The following is a 20208-nucleotide window of genomic DNA, read 5'->3' as shown; positions in this document are numbered from 1 at the left end:
CAATCCTTAATGCGTTAAAATAATTTAACGCAGTTAATGCAAAATTACTGAAGCACTATTTCGGTTCTAACCCTTTAACCCTTTCGCTTCTCTGATTGTGATCAGATCATTTTAAGCTGGTAAACTCTGGGAAAGTTTTCAGTCCAATGATCCAGGAAGCAAATACATTCAAATAATCCGTCCAAAACAGTACTAATATAAAGGAAACCAGGCTGATTACATCAGAGATTGCAGAGCTCTGTCATTTTCTGTGATTGTCTCTGAAGTGCGTGAGCCCTCACACATTGCACTGTGTGAAGTACAGGCTGAACAGACTGTCAACATCACAACGCTATATGGCCACATGAGACACAAACTACGTTTTCTAGACTGGCTAACCAGTCTCTCTAGTAAAGTTTTGATGGATGAAAACTGCAATCAAGGTAAAGAAAATTGCGGTGGCATACACTAGTTGTACAGTAAGCCCACGTGAGTCCGTTATAATATTGTTCTCTTGACGCACTGACGCACTTATGGGATCCTTTGGTGTCATTTTGGAGTTTGTAAGTGTCCTTTTTTGGAAAGAAATTTATCTTGGAAAAAGCTTGCAGAAAATACAGATTTTTAAGGAATCACCCTTTAATCTTTTGGTTTACTTTGCTGAATACAGCAAATGATGACAAAATAAACATCCGAAACAAGATAAATGGTCTATGCTTAATTTCATGAAGTGTGCGAATAAACGTGAATAATCACTGAAAAAGGGTGTGATTAATCTGATTAAAATTTTTAATCGATTGACAGCCCTAGCAAGAATATATTTTTAATTTACACAGTGAAGAATATGCAGTGTTTCTATACATCTGATTATAGTATTATGTAGCATTTCTTATTTATTTGTTCTACTTATAATTAGTTTCTTATTCTTATTTAATTGCTGACTGTTTAATGGTCTTCAGTGAGCTTGATTTTTTTGTTTTTTTTAGAGTAGTATTAGTTTTTTGTGATATTGATACTGGTGACAGGAATTATGGCATTTCTATCGTATCAAAGATTTCAATATCAAAAAGACCTTATTTAAAGCAAAAATAACTACCGTGATATATCATTACCGTGAGATAAAATTACTCATATCGTGATATAATATTTTGGTCATACTGCCCACCCCTATTCTCAACATAACAAAACCAAATCATGCAACCTTTAAATAAAATGACAAGATGAGTAGATGTAGGCAGTAATTTATTTTTGGGTGAACTATACTTTCAAATAATTGAATGTGTATCAGCTATGGTAATCAAACCAACTAAGCTACAAATAATAACTGATACAACAATAACAACAATTGTGACTGGACACCATTAAACTTACAGCTAACCTTACTCTTTACAAGCAGTAAAGTAGTAGTTAGTAGTAATTTAAATTTATATATACTGTATAATATTGTCCTATATGTGTACGTCCTATTTAAATTATTAACTTATTTTTTCATACTTGGTTTTCATTTTTAACTTCTATTCACTTATACATGTAGTTCTGTCCCACTTTTTGTGTTCACAATTTTTATGCATGTGGATTAAGGATTAAGTCATCCTACCACAACTGTGCATTTTTGGGCCTTACATGATAAACTACTTAATGTGAGTTATTTAAGTTTAGTCATGTCTTTAGCTGACACTAGCGCTGTATTTTATAAACCTCCATGGCAGCACCCATTTTGGCATGGCTGTTTTTCCTCTCACTAAGAGAGTGAACTGCTTACTGCAATCAATGATGCCAGCCCAGTGCTCCTCTGGTTGGAAGACTTCCATGCCAGAGCATTAGGCAAGGGTTTGTGTCGCTTGTAATTTACGACATTGAGGGAAACGGGCAAAAGGACAATATGGGGGGAGGGGGCATGGCACGGAAGGCTTGGGAATGCCAGGGGGCAGTTCTGAAACCCAAGTGGGCTCTGAGGCTCTGAATGTGTTTTGAAGTAGATGGTAGACAGAAAGAGGGAGAAAGGCAGAGTAACGAGAGTTAATGCTTGAAAGAGAAGTGTTATGCTGAATTCACTTGATCTTTAATTAGCTACAGTAATGAAGGTGAGCTGGATCTGAACTTTCTTTCCAAGAATTGAAGTACAGTGGCAGACCTGAAGCTGAATTTAGGCGAAGGCTTAAAGGAAGTCTTTAAAGACTGCATTAGTAACATAATATTCCTTCGATTTTCACAAAGATTAATGATATGTGAAAAAATCTCAAAATAGCTACACAAAATCCTTATTACCTAAATCCCATCACTTCGAACGGTTTGTTCAATTTGTCTCCCAAAATATCACAAACTGTCTGTTTACAAATACTATCCTCCAAAACGTATTTCTGGAAAGCACATGTTTCCATTTTTGTATTTGTTTGTTTGATTCGGAAGGGTTTCCAGTTTCCAAGCGGAGACAGATTAATGAGTGAGGATATGAGCAGATGCCTGGATCAGAGAACAATCTGATTGCATAATAGTCAGGAAACATAAAAGACCATTACTCACTCAGCACTCAGTGTTTGATTTGAAAAAGACTCAAATTAACTCTATTAGAAATGATTTTGCCAATAAACTTCTAAATAAAGAATTTTTTTGAAACACTCATCCATTGAGTGCAACATCAATATAAGCTTGTTATCTTTGATGAAATGAGCAAGCCACAGCAGAGGCTAGAAATGTTAGATCAGACAGACTCTGTGGAGGTACTCTGGCTGCACTGGCACTACTCAATTGTTTTACAAATCGGTTTTAAGGCCATTTCATGTTCATGTACCAGAATTTGAGGAATGTAGGCCATTTGAAAAGCCACGTCTTAGCTTGCGCTTTGCGCTGCACACATGGAATGACAATGGAGTGAATGCTCACTAACATTTAACCCTGACAGAACTGAATACTACTGACGATACCCTGACAAAATCTAAATAATGCATCATAAACAGCACTTCAGTTTTTTCTTATTTAATTCTAGCACTCATATTCTATGAGTATATAAAACCTTTTAAACATACTATACACATACATACTGTATATTATGTGGCTGATTGACATCTTTTGACAAATATGTATAAAATCATATTTTATCATTTCACACTAATGTTATCCCATTTTTATTAATGTAACATGTTTTTTAACAGTTTCACTTTAAAAAAAAGTTAAATCTTAAAGTTATTAAAAATGTAAATAAATAAGCACTTTCCACATTATGGTACAAATAACATAAATGATGCTTTAAAGGGATATTTCACGCAAAAAATTGAAATTCTGTCATTAATTACTTACCCTCATGTCATTCCAAACCTGTAAGACCTTTGTTCATCTTCAGAACACAAATTAAGATATTTCTGATGATGAGGATTAAGATCACAGATAACCTCCGCAATTATTACTAATGATTGGAGGTCACCAGGTAATACTAATCCTGTGCGAATAGGGCTTTTGTGTATTATTACAATTTGTTTGATGATCTGAATAATCCAAGTGTGACAAATATGCAAAAAAATAAAAATAAAAAACAGGAACTTTTTCACAGCACGTCATAATGGACAGTCATTGCAAAATGTAATTTAATTTACTGATGATAATTAATACACATGAAAGCTCAAATGTGTGACTTTTTGAGTTTATTATATTTGATGCCACTACCATATCTGATGCTGAATTTAAACGGCCTTAACTGCCTTAAAACTGTAGGGTGAACTGTACACACACAAGTGTGAAACTATAGTGTGTTCAAAGGGGGACACCACACACTGCATCCAGCACAGTTCCTGCCAATATGACGCCACATAATCCCTACAAGCAGAAGCAAGTCTTACCAAGAATACGCTCCAGCATCTCAGCAGAAATCACCGGTCGACTGCTTATCAGATGCTTATCAAACATGAAGATGCAGGATGGCACAAAAAAGAATCTGATTTCATTCAAGAGGATGTTGTTTGGATTAAGTATAATAGTAAAAGAAGCAGGGATGTCCTCTATTATGATATAAAATGCAGCCTTAACTAGGCCAAGTGAAGTGTAAAAGAATTCCCAAGTTAAAACAAGAAGGAAAGGAGGCTGCTGAATCTGAATTAAGCATAGATTGGCCTACATTAGCAGGTGGATTGGTTCAGTACATGCAAGAACTCGTAAAGGCCAACCACCTTCAGTGACCCTGTGTTACAAAAATATAGCAATTGCTGTACTGTAAATAAATTGCAGTGGATTATGACATCTATAGATGTCACTACTGATAACATGCTCAGTGATAAGTGATATGCAGGCTAATTTTTATCTTTTTATGGAGTACTGGACATTTGTAATATATTTTGAATATATAACCGCATAAATATGTGATAAGATGAAGTCAGTCTTCATTATAGATAGCCATAATGACAGAAACATAATTGCAAAACAGATGGATGAGCTAAGAAAGAACTGAAGGCCAAGAGTTCATCTGCATGATTTAAGAAGATAACAGATCTTTCTATCGTGCATAAATTAATGGATTGATCGCCTCAAGCGGGTGATAACGATGCTGGCACTGAAGGGTTAGTGAGTTCAAGAGAATTAGGCTCTAATTTCATGGCCTTTGATTTTATGTACTTTGTTCTGTCTGTTTACAGTGAAAATGGTTTCTACAGCCCATGCACCTGAGTTTGATGAGGCAAAAGTGCTAGAAGAAACTGAATCTCAATTTCAAATAAACTTTGATTCTTGCATTTTTATAAGTTCTCATGTATTATATATTTTAGTGTTGGACTGGTTACAATAAATATTTTCCTTTTTTTATTTGACTGTTTAGTGTTTTTCAGAATGCAAATGTTTTAGCAAACTGTATGAAAACCAATGAGAGTCAGTTGTACCCTGAGCCAAAAGTTGTAACAAAATGTGTACAGTCTTTCTAAATCTTTCTAAGTAATAAAACAAAACTGATTTTTCAATGCTATCTCATGACCAATTCATATGTATTTTACAAGATGGCTAATTTAGTACGAATTCATACAACCTCACGCGTATGATTTTGCATGATTTCTGTGAGGGATAGGTTTTTGGTTGGGGTTAGGTGGTCATTTGTACGAACTGCCACCTCGTAAAATATGTAATATTTTTCACAAAACACATGAATTCATATGAATGTGGTCGTACAAATTCATACAAATTAGCCACCTCATCAAATATGTATGAATTGCCGGGAGATTGGGAGTTGAGCCAATAGTTTTATTTGCCGTCAACTCACTGGCCAAAATATTTTTGTTTTTTTAAGGCATTTTTATAATTGGTAGTAATATTAATATTTTTAATAGCAGCACTGGCCCAAAAGGAAAAAGTTTTGTTAATTGTCTCAAATTGATCCTGGGCCAGCAGGACATCCTTATAGCCTTTAATTTATTTAAATATTTTATCCCAATTTCCCTCAAATAAAAAATACCTCTGTTTATCACAGGAAATATTCCTACAAATAAACATCATGTATTAGCAGCATACTATGAGAGAGAAAAAATACACACTCAACTCAACTCAACATGTAAGAATCTTTGCAGCAACAAATGCCTCCTGAACTACACTGCTTTGGGTTAAGCCCAGATGATGAACAATGCCATTCTCATTAAACACAAAACCGCTGTTTGGCAGGGGTCCCTTTATGACACACTAATTATTTCAATCATACAGGAACTAGTCTGTAGCTCCAGGAATTTTAAGGCTGACCTTCAAGGTCATGATTGCAGTCAGTTTTCATTTGGACCCCCAATTAGTTGACCATTACAAGACAACTGAGTCCATTTTCTTCTGTCAGAATTGAGTATCATCTACCTCATGTTTCAAAGTTATCATGTAAGTCAGAAATAATAAAAAAGCAACTTTTGCCACTCAAAAAGCAACATCAAAGATAAACAAATTACAGTTTGAAGGTGTGCTTGGCAGGAGTGATGCATTTTGTTCCTACTTTGGATGGCTGTGCAGCTCCACAAGAGGCATTAGATTAATTAACACTGACTTACAATACAAAGCACTTTGAACTGAGAGAGTGCTCCAGCCACAGCCAGATTGACGTGAAACTTTGTGCCCACTCCCCTAATCAGTCATTAGCAAACCAACAGCCAATGGTGAGTTTCCTCTGGAGAGCAGCCAAGAACAAAAGAGTCACAATCATAGCCAAGGTTGCTAAAATTCTTATAATGTCCAAGTATTCTTGTAGTAATCATGAATGACTTTTCCCAGAACAGTAAAAAATAAATAAATTAAATAAATATTAAATGTTTTAATTGTTTTATTGATTTGATTAAATTAGCTAATTTTGATATTTTTTGTATTATGTTTTAACTTTAATTAAATAAAACATCAGACTTGCAGAGGTGGGCATGCTGTCATTAAACTTACTTTAGTACTGTATGTTTAGTCTGTACATCAGAGTATGATTCACACCATAAACTGCAAGTCTACTCTTGTGTTCTATGTTTGGGGGAACATGCTGTTAAATGCAGTTTCCCTTATTTTCTTTACACCAAAATAATGACCTTTTAAAACTATTTTCTAAATTCTTAATTCTTTTTCAACTACTTAGGAAGTTTGCATCAAGATTCTCGCAATTTTACCAACATAACACAAAATACAGATTGCTGAAGTGGCATGTTATTTCATGCATTATGAAGTATTACACCTAATAACCCCCCTGAGTCATCCTTTAGCAACTTTGAGTACACCTGCAGTGTATTTCCATTGCATCACTACATTCTCACCTCTGCCACAAGCATTAACCCTTAGCTATGTGAGGGCACATCAAGATACCGCACTTAGTGCAAGCACTTCCCTGCACTCAGGCACATTATAATGTGTTTGTAGGGTCCTGGGGGCAGCAAGTGAGGGTCAAATAAAGCTCCAAATAGTTTTAAATAGTGTAGGAACACTTATGGAGGAGCAAACAATGCGGGTATGGAGAGGAAGTGTTTAGCAAACTCTGAAATGGATAAACTACACCCTGTCTAAAGTTCACATTATTTCAAATCACTACAAATTATTTCCATCAGTTTGACATAATAATTTGAAATTCAATTCAAAATGTCTAAAAAGTGCAATGTATATATTCCTGCAAGTTGTAGGCTACTGTATGTTTGGCACCACTGATTTTCCTCAAAAAGTTACATTTAATCCCAATTTTAGGCGGTTTAAATTATTATAGGTGATAAAAAAAAGTAGGAAGACTGAAGATTTTAAAGGATAACAAGGGATGAACATGACGACGGGGGACATATATGTGCTCAGGGTCTTGCATTACTATTTTCATCAATAAATCTAAATAAAAGAGTACCTTTCCTTACTTCATTGAAAGAATGAACTACTACCAAATCAATGTTTAGATATCTGAACAGACAAAAAATGTTTGAAGAATAAGCAATGTTGCGTCTCTAACTCTGAATGAAATCTAACTTTTCTAATCGTGCGTAAAAGCCTGTGCGTAAAAGGCTTTGTGCGTAAAAGACTGCTTTGGAATATGACAAGATGCATAGCTAGTCTCGTTTTCAAATAATAATAAAACTATAATATAGCCTAGTAAGAAAACATTCAACTCAACCAACATCGTCAGCCCGCGCCAATCAAAGACTCTCTCACCTTTCTTGAACTCCTCCAGCATAGCGTCGAGTTTAGTGTCGTTGAAGACGAAATGTAAGGGGTGGCTGTAGAACTTGGTTATCGTCTTCAGCGGGGTGCAGTCGTCTGGATCCACAAACGCAAGATCCTTGACGAACAGCAGGTCCACGATGTTGGACCTGTCGCCCTCGAACACCGGAATGCGCGTGTAGCCGCTCTCCATGATCTCGCTCATGCTGTTGAAATCGAGCGTGGCGTCGCCGGCGATCATGAAGCAATCGCGCAACGGGGTCATGACATCTTCCACGGTCTTAGTCCTGAGCTCCAGCGCGCCCTGAATGATGTTCAACTCCTCTTTCACCAAGTCATTATAGGGATCCGTGACCCTCAACATCTCCAAGAGCTTCTCTCGGTTGTACACCGTGCCAATCTCCTGTCCGAGGAGATAGTCGAGCAGTTTACTTACCGGATAGGACGCGGGGAAAGTAAGCAGCATGAAGAATTTGGTCAGGAAGATTGTATTCGCTCCCACAGCAAGACCGTGTCGTGAACATATTGCTTGAGGCACAATCTCTCCAAATATGACGATGCCGATGGTGGACATCACTACAGCTATCAATCCAGAACCGGCGATATCATCCAACAGGATGGTCAAGGTGGTGTTGACCAGAACATTCCCCAGAAGAAGCGAGCAAAGCAGGTAGTTTCCTTGGCTCCTGACGGGCTCGATCTTCCTGGCGTAGTTTTTCTCCTTCTCCGTCCCGCAGTTCTGGACGATCTGCAGCTCCATGGGATCCAGCGCCATCAGACCCAAGTTCAAGCCGCTGAACATGCCCGAGAGGCAGAGCAGCATGGAAATGAAGAAGACCTGGAGCCAGAAAGGGAGCAGGAACTTCTTCTCCTCCACCACGATCACTTTGGTGTCCTCTCCGTCGTGATAGATCCACGTGTTCTCCGTCCACGGGTCGTGCGCGCCCGCAGCAGCAGGTGTGGAGGTGGCGATGCACAGGTAGTACGCTTTGCTCCTCTCAGTCTTTCGAAGAGGCTTGACCTCGATCTCCACGATGCCAGACGTCTTGCGGTTTAGAATGATGTTGGGCAGGATGAGGATATCCGAGGTCCTGATGCCACAGGGGTGCAAGCCCGACGTGTCCTCCTGACTCTTGTTGTCCCCCGAGGAGCTGTCGATGGTGCCAATCACTCGACTCCTCTCGTGCTCCGTGAAGGCGATTTTGGACCACGTCTCGTTGTTGATGTTTTGCCCGTACACCCTCAATCTCACCCGAGACCTCTCGCTGACCCGCAGATAGCCCCTGTCCATGAAGGAAATGTCGTCCGTGTCCTCCAGTCTCAGCCCGATGATGACCGTCTCCTCTCCTCCTCCTTCCTTGCCACTTGTGGGAGTAATTAAATAACTGCTTGCAGTTAAGAAAATCAGAGTTAAGGCTCGGACCCGGCTAAGTGACGCCATTTTTTGAGGGGGTACTGGAACCGACGGTTCTGGCATGTTGATAATGGACAGCCTCTTGAATGAAAGGGCTTTTAAAAATCAGAGCCAATCCGGCTTCATCACCGCTGCGCGTCGCCTTGACTTGTGCATCAGGTCTTGCTGAGTCCCGCTACGCGGCTCAAACTGATCACGATCCAGCGAGAGCAGCCCGAACTCGTGCCTCCGCTGATGTATCGGTGACAGGCGAGCGGAGCAGCCAATCCAGAGGCGCAGCTGGGCGGGGGGCGGGGCTTGCGCCACCGGAGCAGCCAATAAACTCCGCAAATAGTCGCACAAAATGCAAATGAGCGCAAACAGAAGTTTCCTCAAATTCCTCGTGACTGTTTTTGGTGTTTTGAGAGGGATTTTTGCTGACAGCATCTTTGAATAGTGCCAAGATACTCTCACGAAATGTAGTAAATATCTAACAAGATTACTGAGTGTTTCTTCAACCGCGTAGGGACGTCCTGTGGACTTCTGGAAAATCTAATTAAATCACGCTTTTCACTAGTTTCTTTAATTTGTCTACTTACAATGTACAAAAATGGATACAAGCATTTTAGGAGAATTCTTGTGTCTGAATGTGTCGGATAGCACTCTATGGTGCAAATGACACTGTGGAATTAAAAAAAAAAAAAAAAATATATATATATATATATATATATATATATATATATTGAAATTGAAATAATATATATATATATATACATATATATAAAAAAGGAAGACATATCATAATGTATCCTAAATGACATCACCTGAATAGTTTGGATTACAATAGTTTCATAAGATGTAACTATATCCTATATATAGGCCTATTCTATATCTTATTTAGCTAAAAATAAATAAACAAATAAAAGGAAAGTAGGGGTAAGAATGGGAAGTGGGATCACAACATAACCCAAGTTGCGCACCCCCAACATCTCAGGGACCCACGTCCAAAGCATGTGCATAACCCACTGCACCACATATCATGCAAGAATCACATATTTATGTTGGATTTTAATAGTTTGACATTTAATGTCTGGGTCTGGGACAAGAGTAACACAAAATCTTTACATTAAAAAACTAAACTAAACTAAAATAATGTAGGGAAAAAAATATGACAAAGACATGATAAAAGGATAACATGACCTCCATATACTGTAACAATTAGGAAAAAAAAGTTCTTTATTACCTCGAGACATAAAAGTGCTCATAGAAAACATACCCAGAAACTCAGCCCTCATGCAGTCATCCTAAAGACAGTCCTGTTGTCAACCCTTGAGGGATAGGGCTAGATTACATTTTATAAAAGGTGATATGCATGTCAGTATCATTAAATTATTTATTTAAATGTATATCACAGCTGATAGTAATACCCAGGCAGTCAGCTAAAAAAAACAGTTTTATTACAGCAATGGAAAAAATGATTTGATTTCAAAAGTACAATAAACCATGTGTGTATTCAGTTAACTTGGCAATACAATAAAGATTACAATAAAGATTAAACCTGGCTGATGAATGCTTTAGATTATGCAACTATATAGACCTGTGTGAGGTACTGGTCAATGAAATACATTTATCAGTATGATTACAGATGTATTTAAAACATTACAAGATTGATTTCTTCTTGGTTTTCTTTGTGTTGCCTTTCAAAAAATTATAAGTAATACTATATTACTGTATAGAGTAATATTACATTTTAGACAATCATGGTCAAAATTAACAACAAATGTATTCTTTTCGAGTCAAAATCAAACAATACTGCTTTGAAATTAGTTGGGATTTACTGGCAGCATGCTTGCTGGTCTCCACAGCACCCCCCAGTGGAAGGAGTTACACTTGCACTGCCCAACTGCTGGACCAGCTCAAAGGGATTCACTGACACTGCCTGGAGAGAGAGAGGAAGATTCTCAGTGGTTCAAAGTACTGTATATTCATAATTGACATCATTTTGGTATTCACTGACACGGATTTATTATGCAGGTGCACCCTATTACATCATAGGTATGGTCAAATTCATTGTATCCAGGAACTGAATAAAATCAATTTTAAATCAAAACTTAAAGGGAGATCTCTTTGATCTACACAACCAGAGTTGTCTATAACAAGGGTTTTCAAACAATAATGTGTGTGTGTACACTGCCTGCCCCCCAAAAAAGTTGCCATCTGGATTTAAAATAAGCAAATGTGTAAGATTTTAAGATTTAAGCATTATAGCAGTGATTTAAGATTTAGTTTTTTTGTTTGTTTTTTTGCATGTTGTACGTTTAACACTAACTGATGCAGTGTGTAGCTTTTTATTTCTCAAAAAACATATGGGAAGATGTGCCCATGTACACATTCCAGGATAACAATGGCAAGAGTCATCAGGCTCAGTTTGTGAAAGACTGGCCACCAAGAGTCCTGACCTAAACCCCACTGAAAGTTTCTGGGACCTGCTTAAGTTGACTTTAAGTCTGTCCAAAAAAAAAGTTGCACACTCAAATATTTTGTTGGACTGCCTTTAATTTGATTTTATTGTGCATTTGTTGTGGCATAGTTTTAACAATGTCATGCTATAACACTGCATTTATTTCCATCAAGTATTGGATTAATCTTAGGCTGCGATCTTGTCAATGTGAGAGTCAAACCACTCTCTAAAAGATGGACTCCAGCACAACTTAAAGACTTTCAATTCCTCAAGTTCATCGAATCACTATTTTATAAATAAAGTCTGGTGAATGTTGGCATTGTTGTACATGATAATGTCTTCCAATTTGGTATTTAACATCTATGCACTGCATTAGTTAGGGTTAAAAGAATTGCTGCTAAACATATAACATGTCAGAAACAAGTTAATCACTACAATAATCATCCAATCCTTAACTTTCAGTATTTGTTTATTTAAATCCTGATGGTAACTTTTTTTGGCCAGCCAGATCTCAATAAATACATAGTGAGTATACTTTACTAAATTATTTTTATTTTTATGTTAACACACTTGTAGGAAATGAGTCACTTACCTTGGGTTTGTCCCAGCATCCTCCAGAGCTGGAGGTTTTTAGTCCTGAATGCTGATGCTGAAATGTAAATTCTCCAGAAAATCTGGAGTTGCTCAAGATGCTGGCCACATCATCATCCACCTCCATCTCTTTATCTACCTAGAGAAAGACACTAAAGTGTCATGATCATGCTTGTTCACAACATACACAACTGTTTAAAGGTCTGGGGTCAGTTTTTCAAAGAAGTCTCTTCTGATTACCAAGCCTTCATTTATTGGTCCGAATAATATAACCATGTGACCAACAGACAAAGCAAAAAAAAAAAAAAAGGAACACAAGGTATAGTTAGTCATGATTCAAATACAGCTAAGCCATTTGAATGCTATACTAACATTACTGTTGATTTAATCAAAAATATTGACTACTGGGACAAATTAGGGGAAAATGTGCTGGACCTTATATTCATCATGAGCTCTGTTGAAGGAGTAATGCAGATCTGGATGTGGCTACACACCTTAAAGTTATACTGGGCATCAAACTCGAAGCTTTCCTCCAAACCTGTTATTTCTCCATTGTACATGACCAGACAGGACTTCTTCTCTGAACCTTTTGGTATCTTGAAGAGCCGGTATGTGGCTGACACAAATTTGTAGTCACCTAAACAAATTTCACAATTCAAAGTAAAACTATGAATCTACACAATTATGAGAATTACGTTTCAAAATATATAAAACAAAGGGAAACAAATCCTCTCAATGTTCAAATGATCATGGCATCAGTTTTTTTTTTTTTTTTATACAATTCTAAACTAGGAACCACTTTCAATTTAGCAAGAGAGACTTGGCCTATTTTTGCGGTGGTGGAAACTCAGTAGTTCTACACACAAGAATATTTTAGGTACAAAAACCCACATGTGGTACATATATGGTAACTGTGGTATAAGAGCAGTAATTTCCTCCAGACCATTAAGTAAGACGAACTATTACTATTAGAAGGTGGCATATTTTAACACAAACATCTCACCAAGCAGTTTCTCTAGTTCCTTGTTGCCCACAGTGATGATACTAGCAGTAACCAGTCTGGGTTTACAGAACCCAACCTCTTCAGCCAGTCGCATCAGGTCTTCCCACCATAACGCTCCACTGAGACATTCACCTGATCAATACAAGCAAAGAAGCCTAAATCAGTGACATTTAATGCAAAAAGAGTTAAACTTGCAACATTTAGAAAGCAGGGTTTCTGCAGGTCTTATGATGTTACATTTAAGTCCAAGTAAAGAAAGTTTAAGGCATAAATTTAAGAGCTTAAGGCTGGAATAACTCTGATCTAAGTATGGAAATAACAACAAGTGATGTTCTTTCTCAGTATTATTGTCTTATATTTCAGTGCACATGTTAAAGAAGATTAAATCAAGATAGTTAAATCAAGGCATAAACTCAATTAATTTTGTCCAGTTCCTCAGAAAACAAGATTTTGTTCTTCACTTAAATGCATCTTGATTTAAAGATGTTTAGATTTTTGTATTGGAAAACAAGACAATAACAAATGAGGAAGATTTCATTTCATTTTTAGCAATACCTGCAACGATGTGACTTAATCAATTTAAGACTTTCTGCTCTGATTTAAGACCCTTTAAAGCCTTAATATGTAGAAGGCAAATTAGGACATTGTAAAAGCTTTTTTAAAGAAAGAAAACAGGCTAAGGTGGACAAAAAGTTTTGATGTTCTTTCCTACCCCATAATACTTTGTTGGCCTTGAGGTCTTCGGGGATTCTAGCATCACTATAAACATCACTAAAGTACAGTTCCCCTCCATCCTAATGACAAAGCCATTATTCAAAATATATCCATATTTCAAATATTCAAAGTAAAATGTTAGCATGTTAAAATGTTAGGCTATTATTATAGCATCTGAGAGTCAGGGTTGGAAAAAATCAGATTTAAAAAATAAAGAATTCAACTGAATTCTGCATGAAATTGAAGTACCTTGAGTACACGGTAAGCCTCCCTCAGGACACTGGCTTTATCTGGTGACAGGTTCACCACACAGTTTGATCTTTTGAAATACAAGAGCAAAGACTGCCAATAAATTGCTAACTAACAGTTCAGTGACAGTGACGAAAGTGACGTGTCAGCAAATAATTTAGAAGTAATTTGTCTTCACAAATAGGCAACTATTACGAAACTGTGAAAGCTTACATGATGATATCATATGACTTCTCCTCCAGACCTGCTTCTGCCAAAGCCTCAATGTAGCCTTGAACAAAGTTCACATTTGGCTTTTTATAACCAAATCTTTGTGTGTGGTAGTCAATGTATTTCCTAGCCACCTCAAGCTGTAAAACAAAGACATTTATGTCATTTTGACATAAATGTTTTTGCAATTATGTCAAATAAATTTAGGATAGTACGTTAAAAAAAATTTTTATTAGTGCTGTCAATCAATTACAATATTTAATGACTAATTATTAATCTCATATTTTGTTAAAAAAAAAAAACACACAACTGTATATTTTAAAAGGGTATGCTTTTTAAATGATCCGTTTTGCTTTTTTATTGAAAAACAGAAGTATACGTTTACTAACTGTGTACTAATCTGCCATATAAATGAAAAGCCTGCATTACAGCATTACAGTGTTATCTGAAAACCTGAAATGAACTTACCTGATCTTCAGTCATGTCGATGCCTGTGACATGTCCCTTCTCTCCTACAAGCTGGCTGAGCATGTAGCAGTCCCGTCCGCTCCCACAGCCAAGATCAAGCACCCTGGAGCACTCCAGACTCTCAGGGACCACCAGACCACAGCCATAGTACCTGCCACCCAGGGGTCAGTACTGAATCACCAGCAGAATAAAGCTATATAACTTGTATTCATATCAATCTTATTTTCATATAATCTTATATCAATTACTGGCTATATTTTTAGATTTGATATATATTTTAGATGCAGTATATCATCAGGGGAAGTGACCCAATTAAGAAATCAGAATATTCATTTATGATTATTCCTTATTGATGATATTTACATTTACATTTAGTCATTTAGCAGACACTTTTATCCAAAGCGACTTACAAATGAGGACAATGGAAGCAATCAAAATCAACAAAAGAGCAATGATATACAAGTGCTATAACAAGTCTCAGTTAGCTTAAACGCAGTACAGATAGCAAGGGGTTTTAAATAATATAATAAATAAAGAGAAAACAGATAGAATAGAAAAAGAATAGAGCAAGTTAGTGTTAGAGGACTTTTTTGCTTTTGTTAATTGTATAATAAATGAAAAGAAGACAGATAGAATACAAAAAGATTAGAAAGCTAGTTAGATTTTTTTTTTTTTTTTTTTTTTTTTTTTTTTTAAGAATAGAATTAGAATAGTGAGTGCTAAAGTTAGAGGGTAAAATAAAGATGGGAGAGATGTGTTTTAAGCCGATTCTTGAAGATGGATTGAGTTGGGCAGGTCATTCCACCAGGAGGGAACATTTAATTTAAAAGTCGGTAAAAGTGACTTTGTGCTTCTTTGGGATGGCACAATCAAGCGACATTCACTTGCAGAACCCAAGCTTCTAGAGGGCACATAAGTCTGAAGTAATGAATTTAGGTAAAGGGGTGCAGAGCCAGTGGTGGTTTTGTAGGCAAACATCAATGCCTTGAATTTTATGCGAGCAGCTATTGGTAGCCAGTGCAAATTGATAAACAGAGGTGTGACGTGTATTCTTTTCGGCTCATTAAAAATTAATCTTGCTGCTGCATTCTGGATTAATTGTAAAGGTTTGATAGAACTGGCTGGAAGACCTGCCAAGAGAGTGTTGCATAAATGTTGAATAAAGCAAATATGCGGGACCGGGCAGCTTTAGCAATGTGGTCTGAGAAAGTTAGCTGATCATCAATCACAACTCCAGGGTTTCTGGCTGTTTTTAAAGGAGTTATGGTTGATGTGCCTAACTGGATGGTGAAATTGTGATGAAACGATGGGTTTGCTGGAACCACAAGCAGTTCTGTCTTGGCAAGGCTGAGTTGAAGGTGATGGTCCTTCATCCAGCAAGAAATGTCTGTTAGACAAGCTGAGATGTGAGTAGCTACCATCGGATCATCAGGATGGAATGAGAGGTAGAGCTGAGTGTCATCAGCATAGCAATGGTATGAAAAGCCACTGGAGTGCGGTTCCTGATATTTGTCAGTAGGGTTGACAGGAGGATCTGGTGGTTAACTGTGTCAAAAGCAGCGAACAAATCAAGCAAGATAAGTATTGAAGTTTTGGATTCCGCTCTTGCCAGACTTAGTGCTTCAACAACTGAGAGCAAGGCAGTCTCAGTTGAATGTCCACTTCTGAAGCCAGATTGGTTGCTGTCAATGAGGTTGTTCTGTGTGAGAAAGGCAGAGACTTGGTTGAACAAAGCTTGTTCAAGTGTTTTTGCAATGAAAGGAAGAAGGGAAACTGGTCTGTAGTTCTCTAAAAGAGTTGGGATGAGGGTGGGTTTCTTAAGTAGTGGAGTTATCGTGCCTGTCTAAATGTTGAGGGAAAAACACCAGTGTGGAGGGATATGTTAATGATGTGAGTGAGTGCAGGTACAACTGCAGGAGAAATGGCTTGAAGGGGATGAGATGGAATAGGATCAAGTGGACAAGTAGTAGGATGATTAGAAAGGATGAGTTTGGAGACTTCTGCCAATGACAGCAGCTTTCCAATAAATTAGGTGTTTAGATACAGCTTTGATTCATAGCAATATATTGTATAGATTTATGTAAAAACTTTTCCTTTTGAAAGAAATTATCACTTTTATTCGCAAAGGGTGCAGTAAATTGATCAAAAGTGACATTTATAATGTTACAAAAAGATTTCCATATCAAATAAATGCTGTTCTTTTTAACTTTCTAATAATCAAATAATCCAGAAAAAAATGTACCATGGTTTCCATAAAAATATTAAGCAGCACATCAGTAGATGTCAGCAGTAAAATTGTAAGATTTCAGCATATTAAAATGACTTCTGAAATAACCCTGAAGACTGGAGCAATGGCTCAGCCTTGCACCACAGAAATAAATTTTACATATATTTATATTTATGCATTTTAGCAGACGCTTTTATCCAAAACGACTTACTTTTATCCAAAATGACTTTTTTTTTTTGTTTGTTTGTTTGTTTTTTTACCTTATAAATATGTAAGATAAAAAAACACAACAAAAAAAAAAAACGTTAGCCTGAAGGCATATATATACACACACACACACACACACATATATATATATATATATATATATATATATATATATATATATATATATATATATATATATATATATATATATATATATATATTAAAACAGGAAAAAAGTTATTGTAATCTGTATTTCATAATACTACTAATAATACTAATACTACTGTTTTGATTTAATTTTTTGTGAAAATCAGCCTTGGTGAGCATAAGACCCTTCTCTATCTTACAATTCCCAAACTGTTTTTCACCCAAATACATAAAAATACAGAGGAAATAAATTATAATTTCACTAAATCACTTCTTTTTTTTTCAAACTGAAACTAAAAGTGAGCTTATATGGTTTATGAGCTTATTAAGGCCATTACAGTACTTTCCACTTCATTATGTCACCATGTTTTACTCAAAGACATCTTATATGTGTATGTACTATCTACATCATCACAACATTCATCGAAGTAATCCTCACTTTGCAACAACATCTGGGTGGATCTCAGCTATGACTTTTCTCACGTATGCAGGGACAGGTTTGGCAGACGGAACACAGGCATTGCTTTTAAGATCAGATGTCTTCTTCAGTGTCTTTCCATAGTATTCCTGTATTAAAGATTCATTATTTTACACCATTATGAGCATTAAACGTGTTTAACACAATCCAGCGTTGTACAAGTTGTACAGCCCTTAAAAGTCAACTCGGTTTCGTTTTTTTAAGTTAAACATACCTTCACGTCATTGTAGACACCTGAAACAGCAGTGTTACTGTGAACAACAATAAGAAATTGTACTGAGAATAATTGACTTTGTTATGTAACAGAATAGCCTATATGTTGGGCGACTCCAGTCGCTAAGTAAAGTAATAATCTAACTTACTTGTTATTACAAACTGAAAGCCCAGTTACTTTGTCAGCTTGAATCATATTGCAAATCAAATGTAAAATATTAGAATACTGAGCAACTATAAATATACAATAAAAACAAGTTTACCTTGCTGCCGTAGGTCCGTCAGCCATGATTAAACGTTGAACGAGAAGGTGTTCTAGCCTTTCTCTCGACTTCCGTAACACATTCAGCCGGAGAGCAATATTATGCTGCAGCCCACAGAACGAGAAGGCTGTTCCTGCACAAGCGGAGGCTGCAGTTTCAGGACCGCAGCTCTAGGACACTATTCTTTTGTAATAGCGCCACCTACCGAATTGGGTGATATAGCGGAGGCTGCAGGTTCAGGACCCTGGTGGTTTAGTTTATTGTAATGTTTGTACATGTTATTAAAGACATTGAATCTCAGGAACATTTTTTATTTCAATTTTGATTTTTGATTTATAAATGCAACAGATGTTAATTACAAAGTGTGTAATACCTGCTTTAAGTTAACATGTTTAAATTTAAATGAATTCACACTTAAAATACAAATGAAAAACGTATTTCAGTTTTTACAACTGAAAAGTGGAGTACCTTAAGTGAAATATACTCTATATTGATAAGCCCCCTTAAGTTTAACTAATTAGCTCATTATCAGGTATAATACAGATGAAATCAAATGAAATCAGCATTTGCAGTCACTAAATTACAGACAGATATTTAAAAGTTTGTAGTGAGGGACAACACAAGATTCAATGATTCAAGAATGTATATACTAATTTTTGCTATAACACATGAGAGAGAGAGAGAGAGAGAGAGATAAGAAACATTTGCTTTAACATGTTTAACTGTAATGTATATTTCTGATTTAACACTTATGCACTGTTGGGTTGTAGAGAGAATCAAACAGAATAATCATGTTACTGACATCTAACTCCAAACTCTAAACTTTAAGTATATAAGAGCAAAAACCACCAACTGAATGTTCTCCCTTCTTTCCTCAAGTGTTTGTCAATCCAGTAACACTTTCTATGAAGCCTGTGTTTATAATACATTATGAGGTTTTTCTTAAGGCATTATAATTAATACATAAAGCATTATAAAAAACCTGTATAATATGTTGTATCATGTCAAAAATAATAATAACAATTATAATACTTACACATTTGTGTTTATAACTTTTAAGAGTATGATTATGTATAACACAATGAATCCCATAACAAATCCACTTAATTTATAATGGATTATCTTGACATTGTTTATTTAAGAACTGGACAACATCTTGTGAGTGGTCAGGAGTGGTTGAGAGTGTTTTCTGAGTGTTTCCTGTGAGGTTAATATTAATTTTACTGTGAGCTAGTTTAAGATAAGGTTTAATACTTTCAAATGAAAAAATGCAATGTGTTTTTTTATTATTAGATTTTATTTTGATGGTCCCCTTTAGTCTATTGACTATAAGCAACTTTGCAACTACTGTACATGTCAACTAGCTCTCATTAGAGTATTAGTAGGCTTAGTTAAGGTTAGGGTTGGTAGAATAAGTTGATGTACTTGCAGTTACTTATAGTCAGTTTGTCTGTTGGGGAACCATCAAAAAAATGTTAGCAGATATTTAGCAGACATACTACTCTAATGACTGCTAGCTGACATGTAGCTGCAGAGTAAGTTATCAACAGTTATTTAAAGGGTACCATCAAAATAATCAAACTGATATTACAATAAAAATAGTTCAAAGCAAATGTGTACAGATTCATCTGATCTGATTTCTGATCTATGGCTGTTTAAGTACAGTGAATTTACTTCACTTAAAGCAGACAAAGAGCACTTATAAATTATAAGATCATATTAAAGCACTTTGGAATGTCTTCATGAAGACTTTGTATTTGTTATTATACAGTAAAAACACTAATAAGATGTACAAAGTTATTGTGCAGATCTTAAACAATGGCAAGATATGAGACCATTATAACTATAAGAAATATAATCCATTGTAACTTAAGTGGATGCAACGTGTTCATTGTGTGTCATACACTTAACCACAAATAAGTATTATAATACATTATAACTGTTCTTATGATTATAAGATGATGTAACATATAATAATAATTCCTTAT

The 20208-nt window shown here is 36.1% G+C and overlaps 2 protein-coding genes across 3 annotated transcripts in view; both read right to left on the bottom strand.

Annotated features, from left to right (window-relative positions):
* Positions 1–9528, bottom strand: part of LOC109061484 (metal transporter CNNM2-like) — a 37228-nt gene extending 27700 nt beyond the window's left edge. Inside the window, exon 1 of one of the 2 annotated variants that reach the window (XM_019078588.2) lies at positions 7588–9528. In XM_019078588.2, the coding sequence (XP_018934133.2) occupies positions 7588–9073 (1486 nt within the window). In that variant the 5' untranslated portion in view covers positions 9074–9528. The remainder of the gene's footprint in view (positions 1–7587) is intronic. The other variant, XM_042716422.1, reaches the window with a different exon arrangement.
* An 896-nt stretch (positions 9529–10424) lies between these two features.
* as3mt (arsenite methyltransferase) lies at positions 10425–18344 on the bottom strand. The gene is made up of 11 exons (XM_042716421.1): positions 18221–18344; positions 17959–17995; positions 17706–17833; positions 14686–14836; positions 14221–14357; positions 14008–14077; positions 13757–13838; positions 13045–13176; positions 12536–12678; positions 12043–12180; positions 10425–10928 (listed from the first exon to the last, which is right to left on the bottom strand). The coding sequence occupies exons 1-11, from the start codon at positions 18244–18246 to the stop codon at positions 10824–10826; spliced, it is 1149 nt and encodes a 382-aa protein (XP_042572355.1). The 5' UTR covers positions 18247–18344; the 3' UTR covers positions 10425–10823.
* Positions 18345–20208: the final 1864 nt, after the last annotated feature.

The sequence above is a fragment of the Cyprinus carpio genome, chromosome B1 (assembly GCF_018340385.1).
Source record: "Cyprinus carpio isolate SPL01 chromosome B1, ASM1834038v1, whole genome shotgun sequence".
NCBI classification, from domain to species: domain Eukaryota; kingdom Metazoa; phylum Chordata; class Actinopteri; order Cypriniformes; family Cyprinidae; genus Cyprinus; species Cyprinus carpio.
This window is presented reverse-complemented; position numbering and strand designations above follow the sequence as displayed.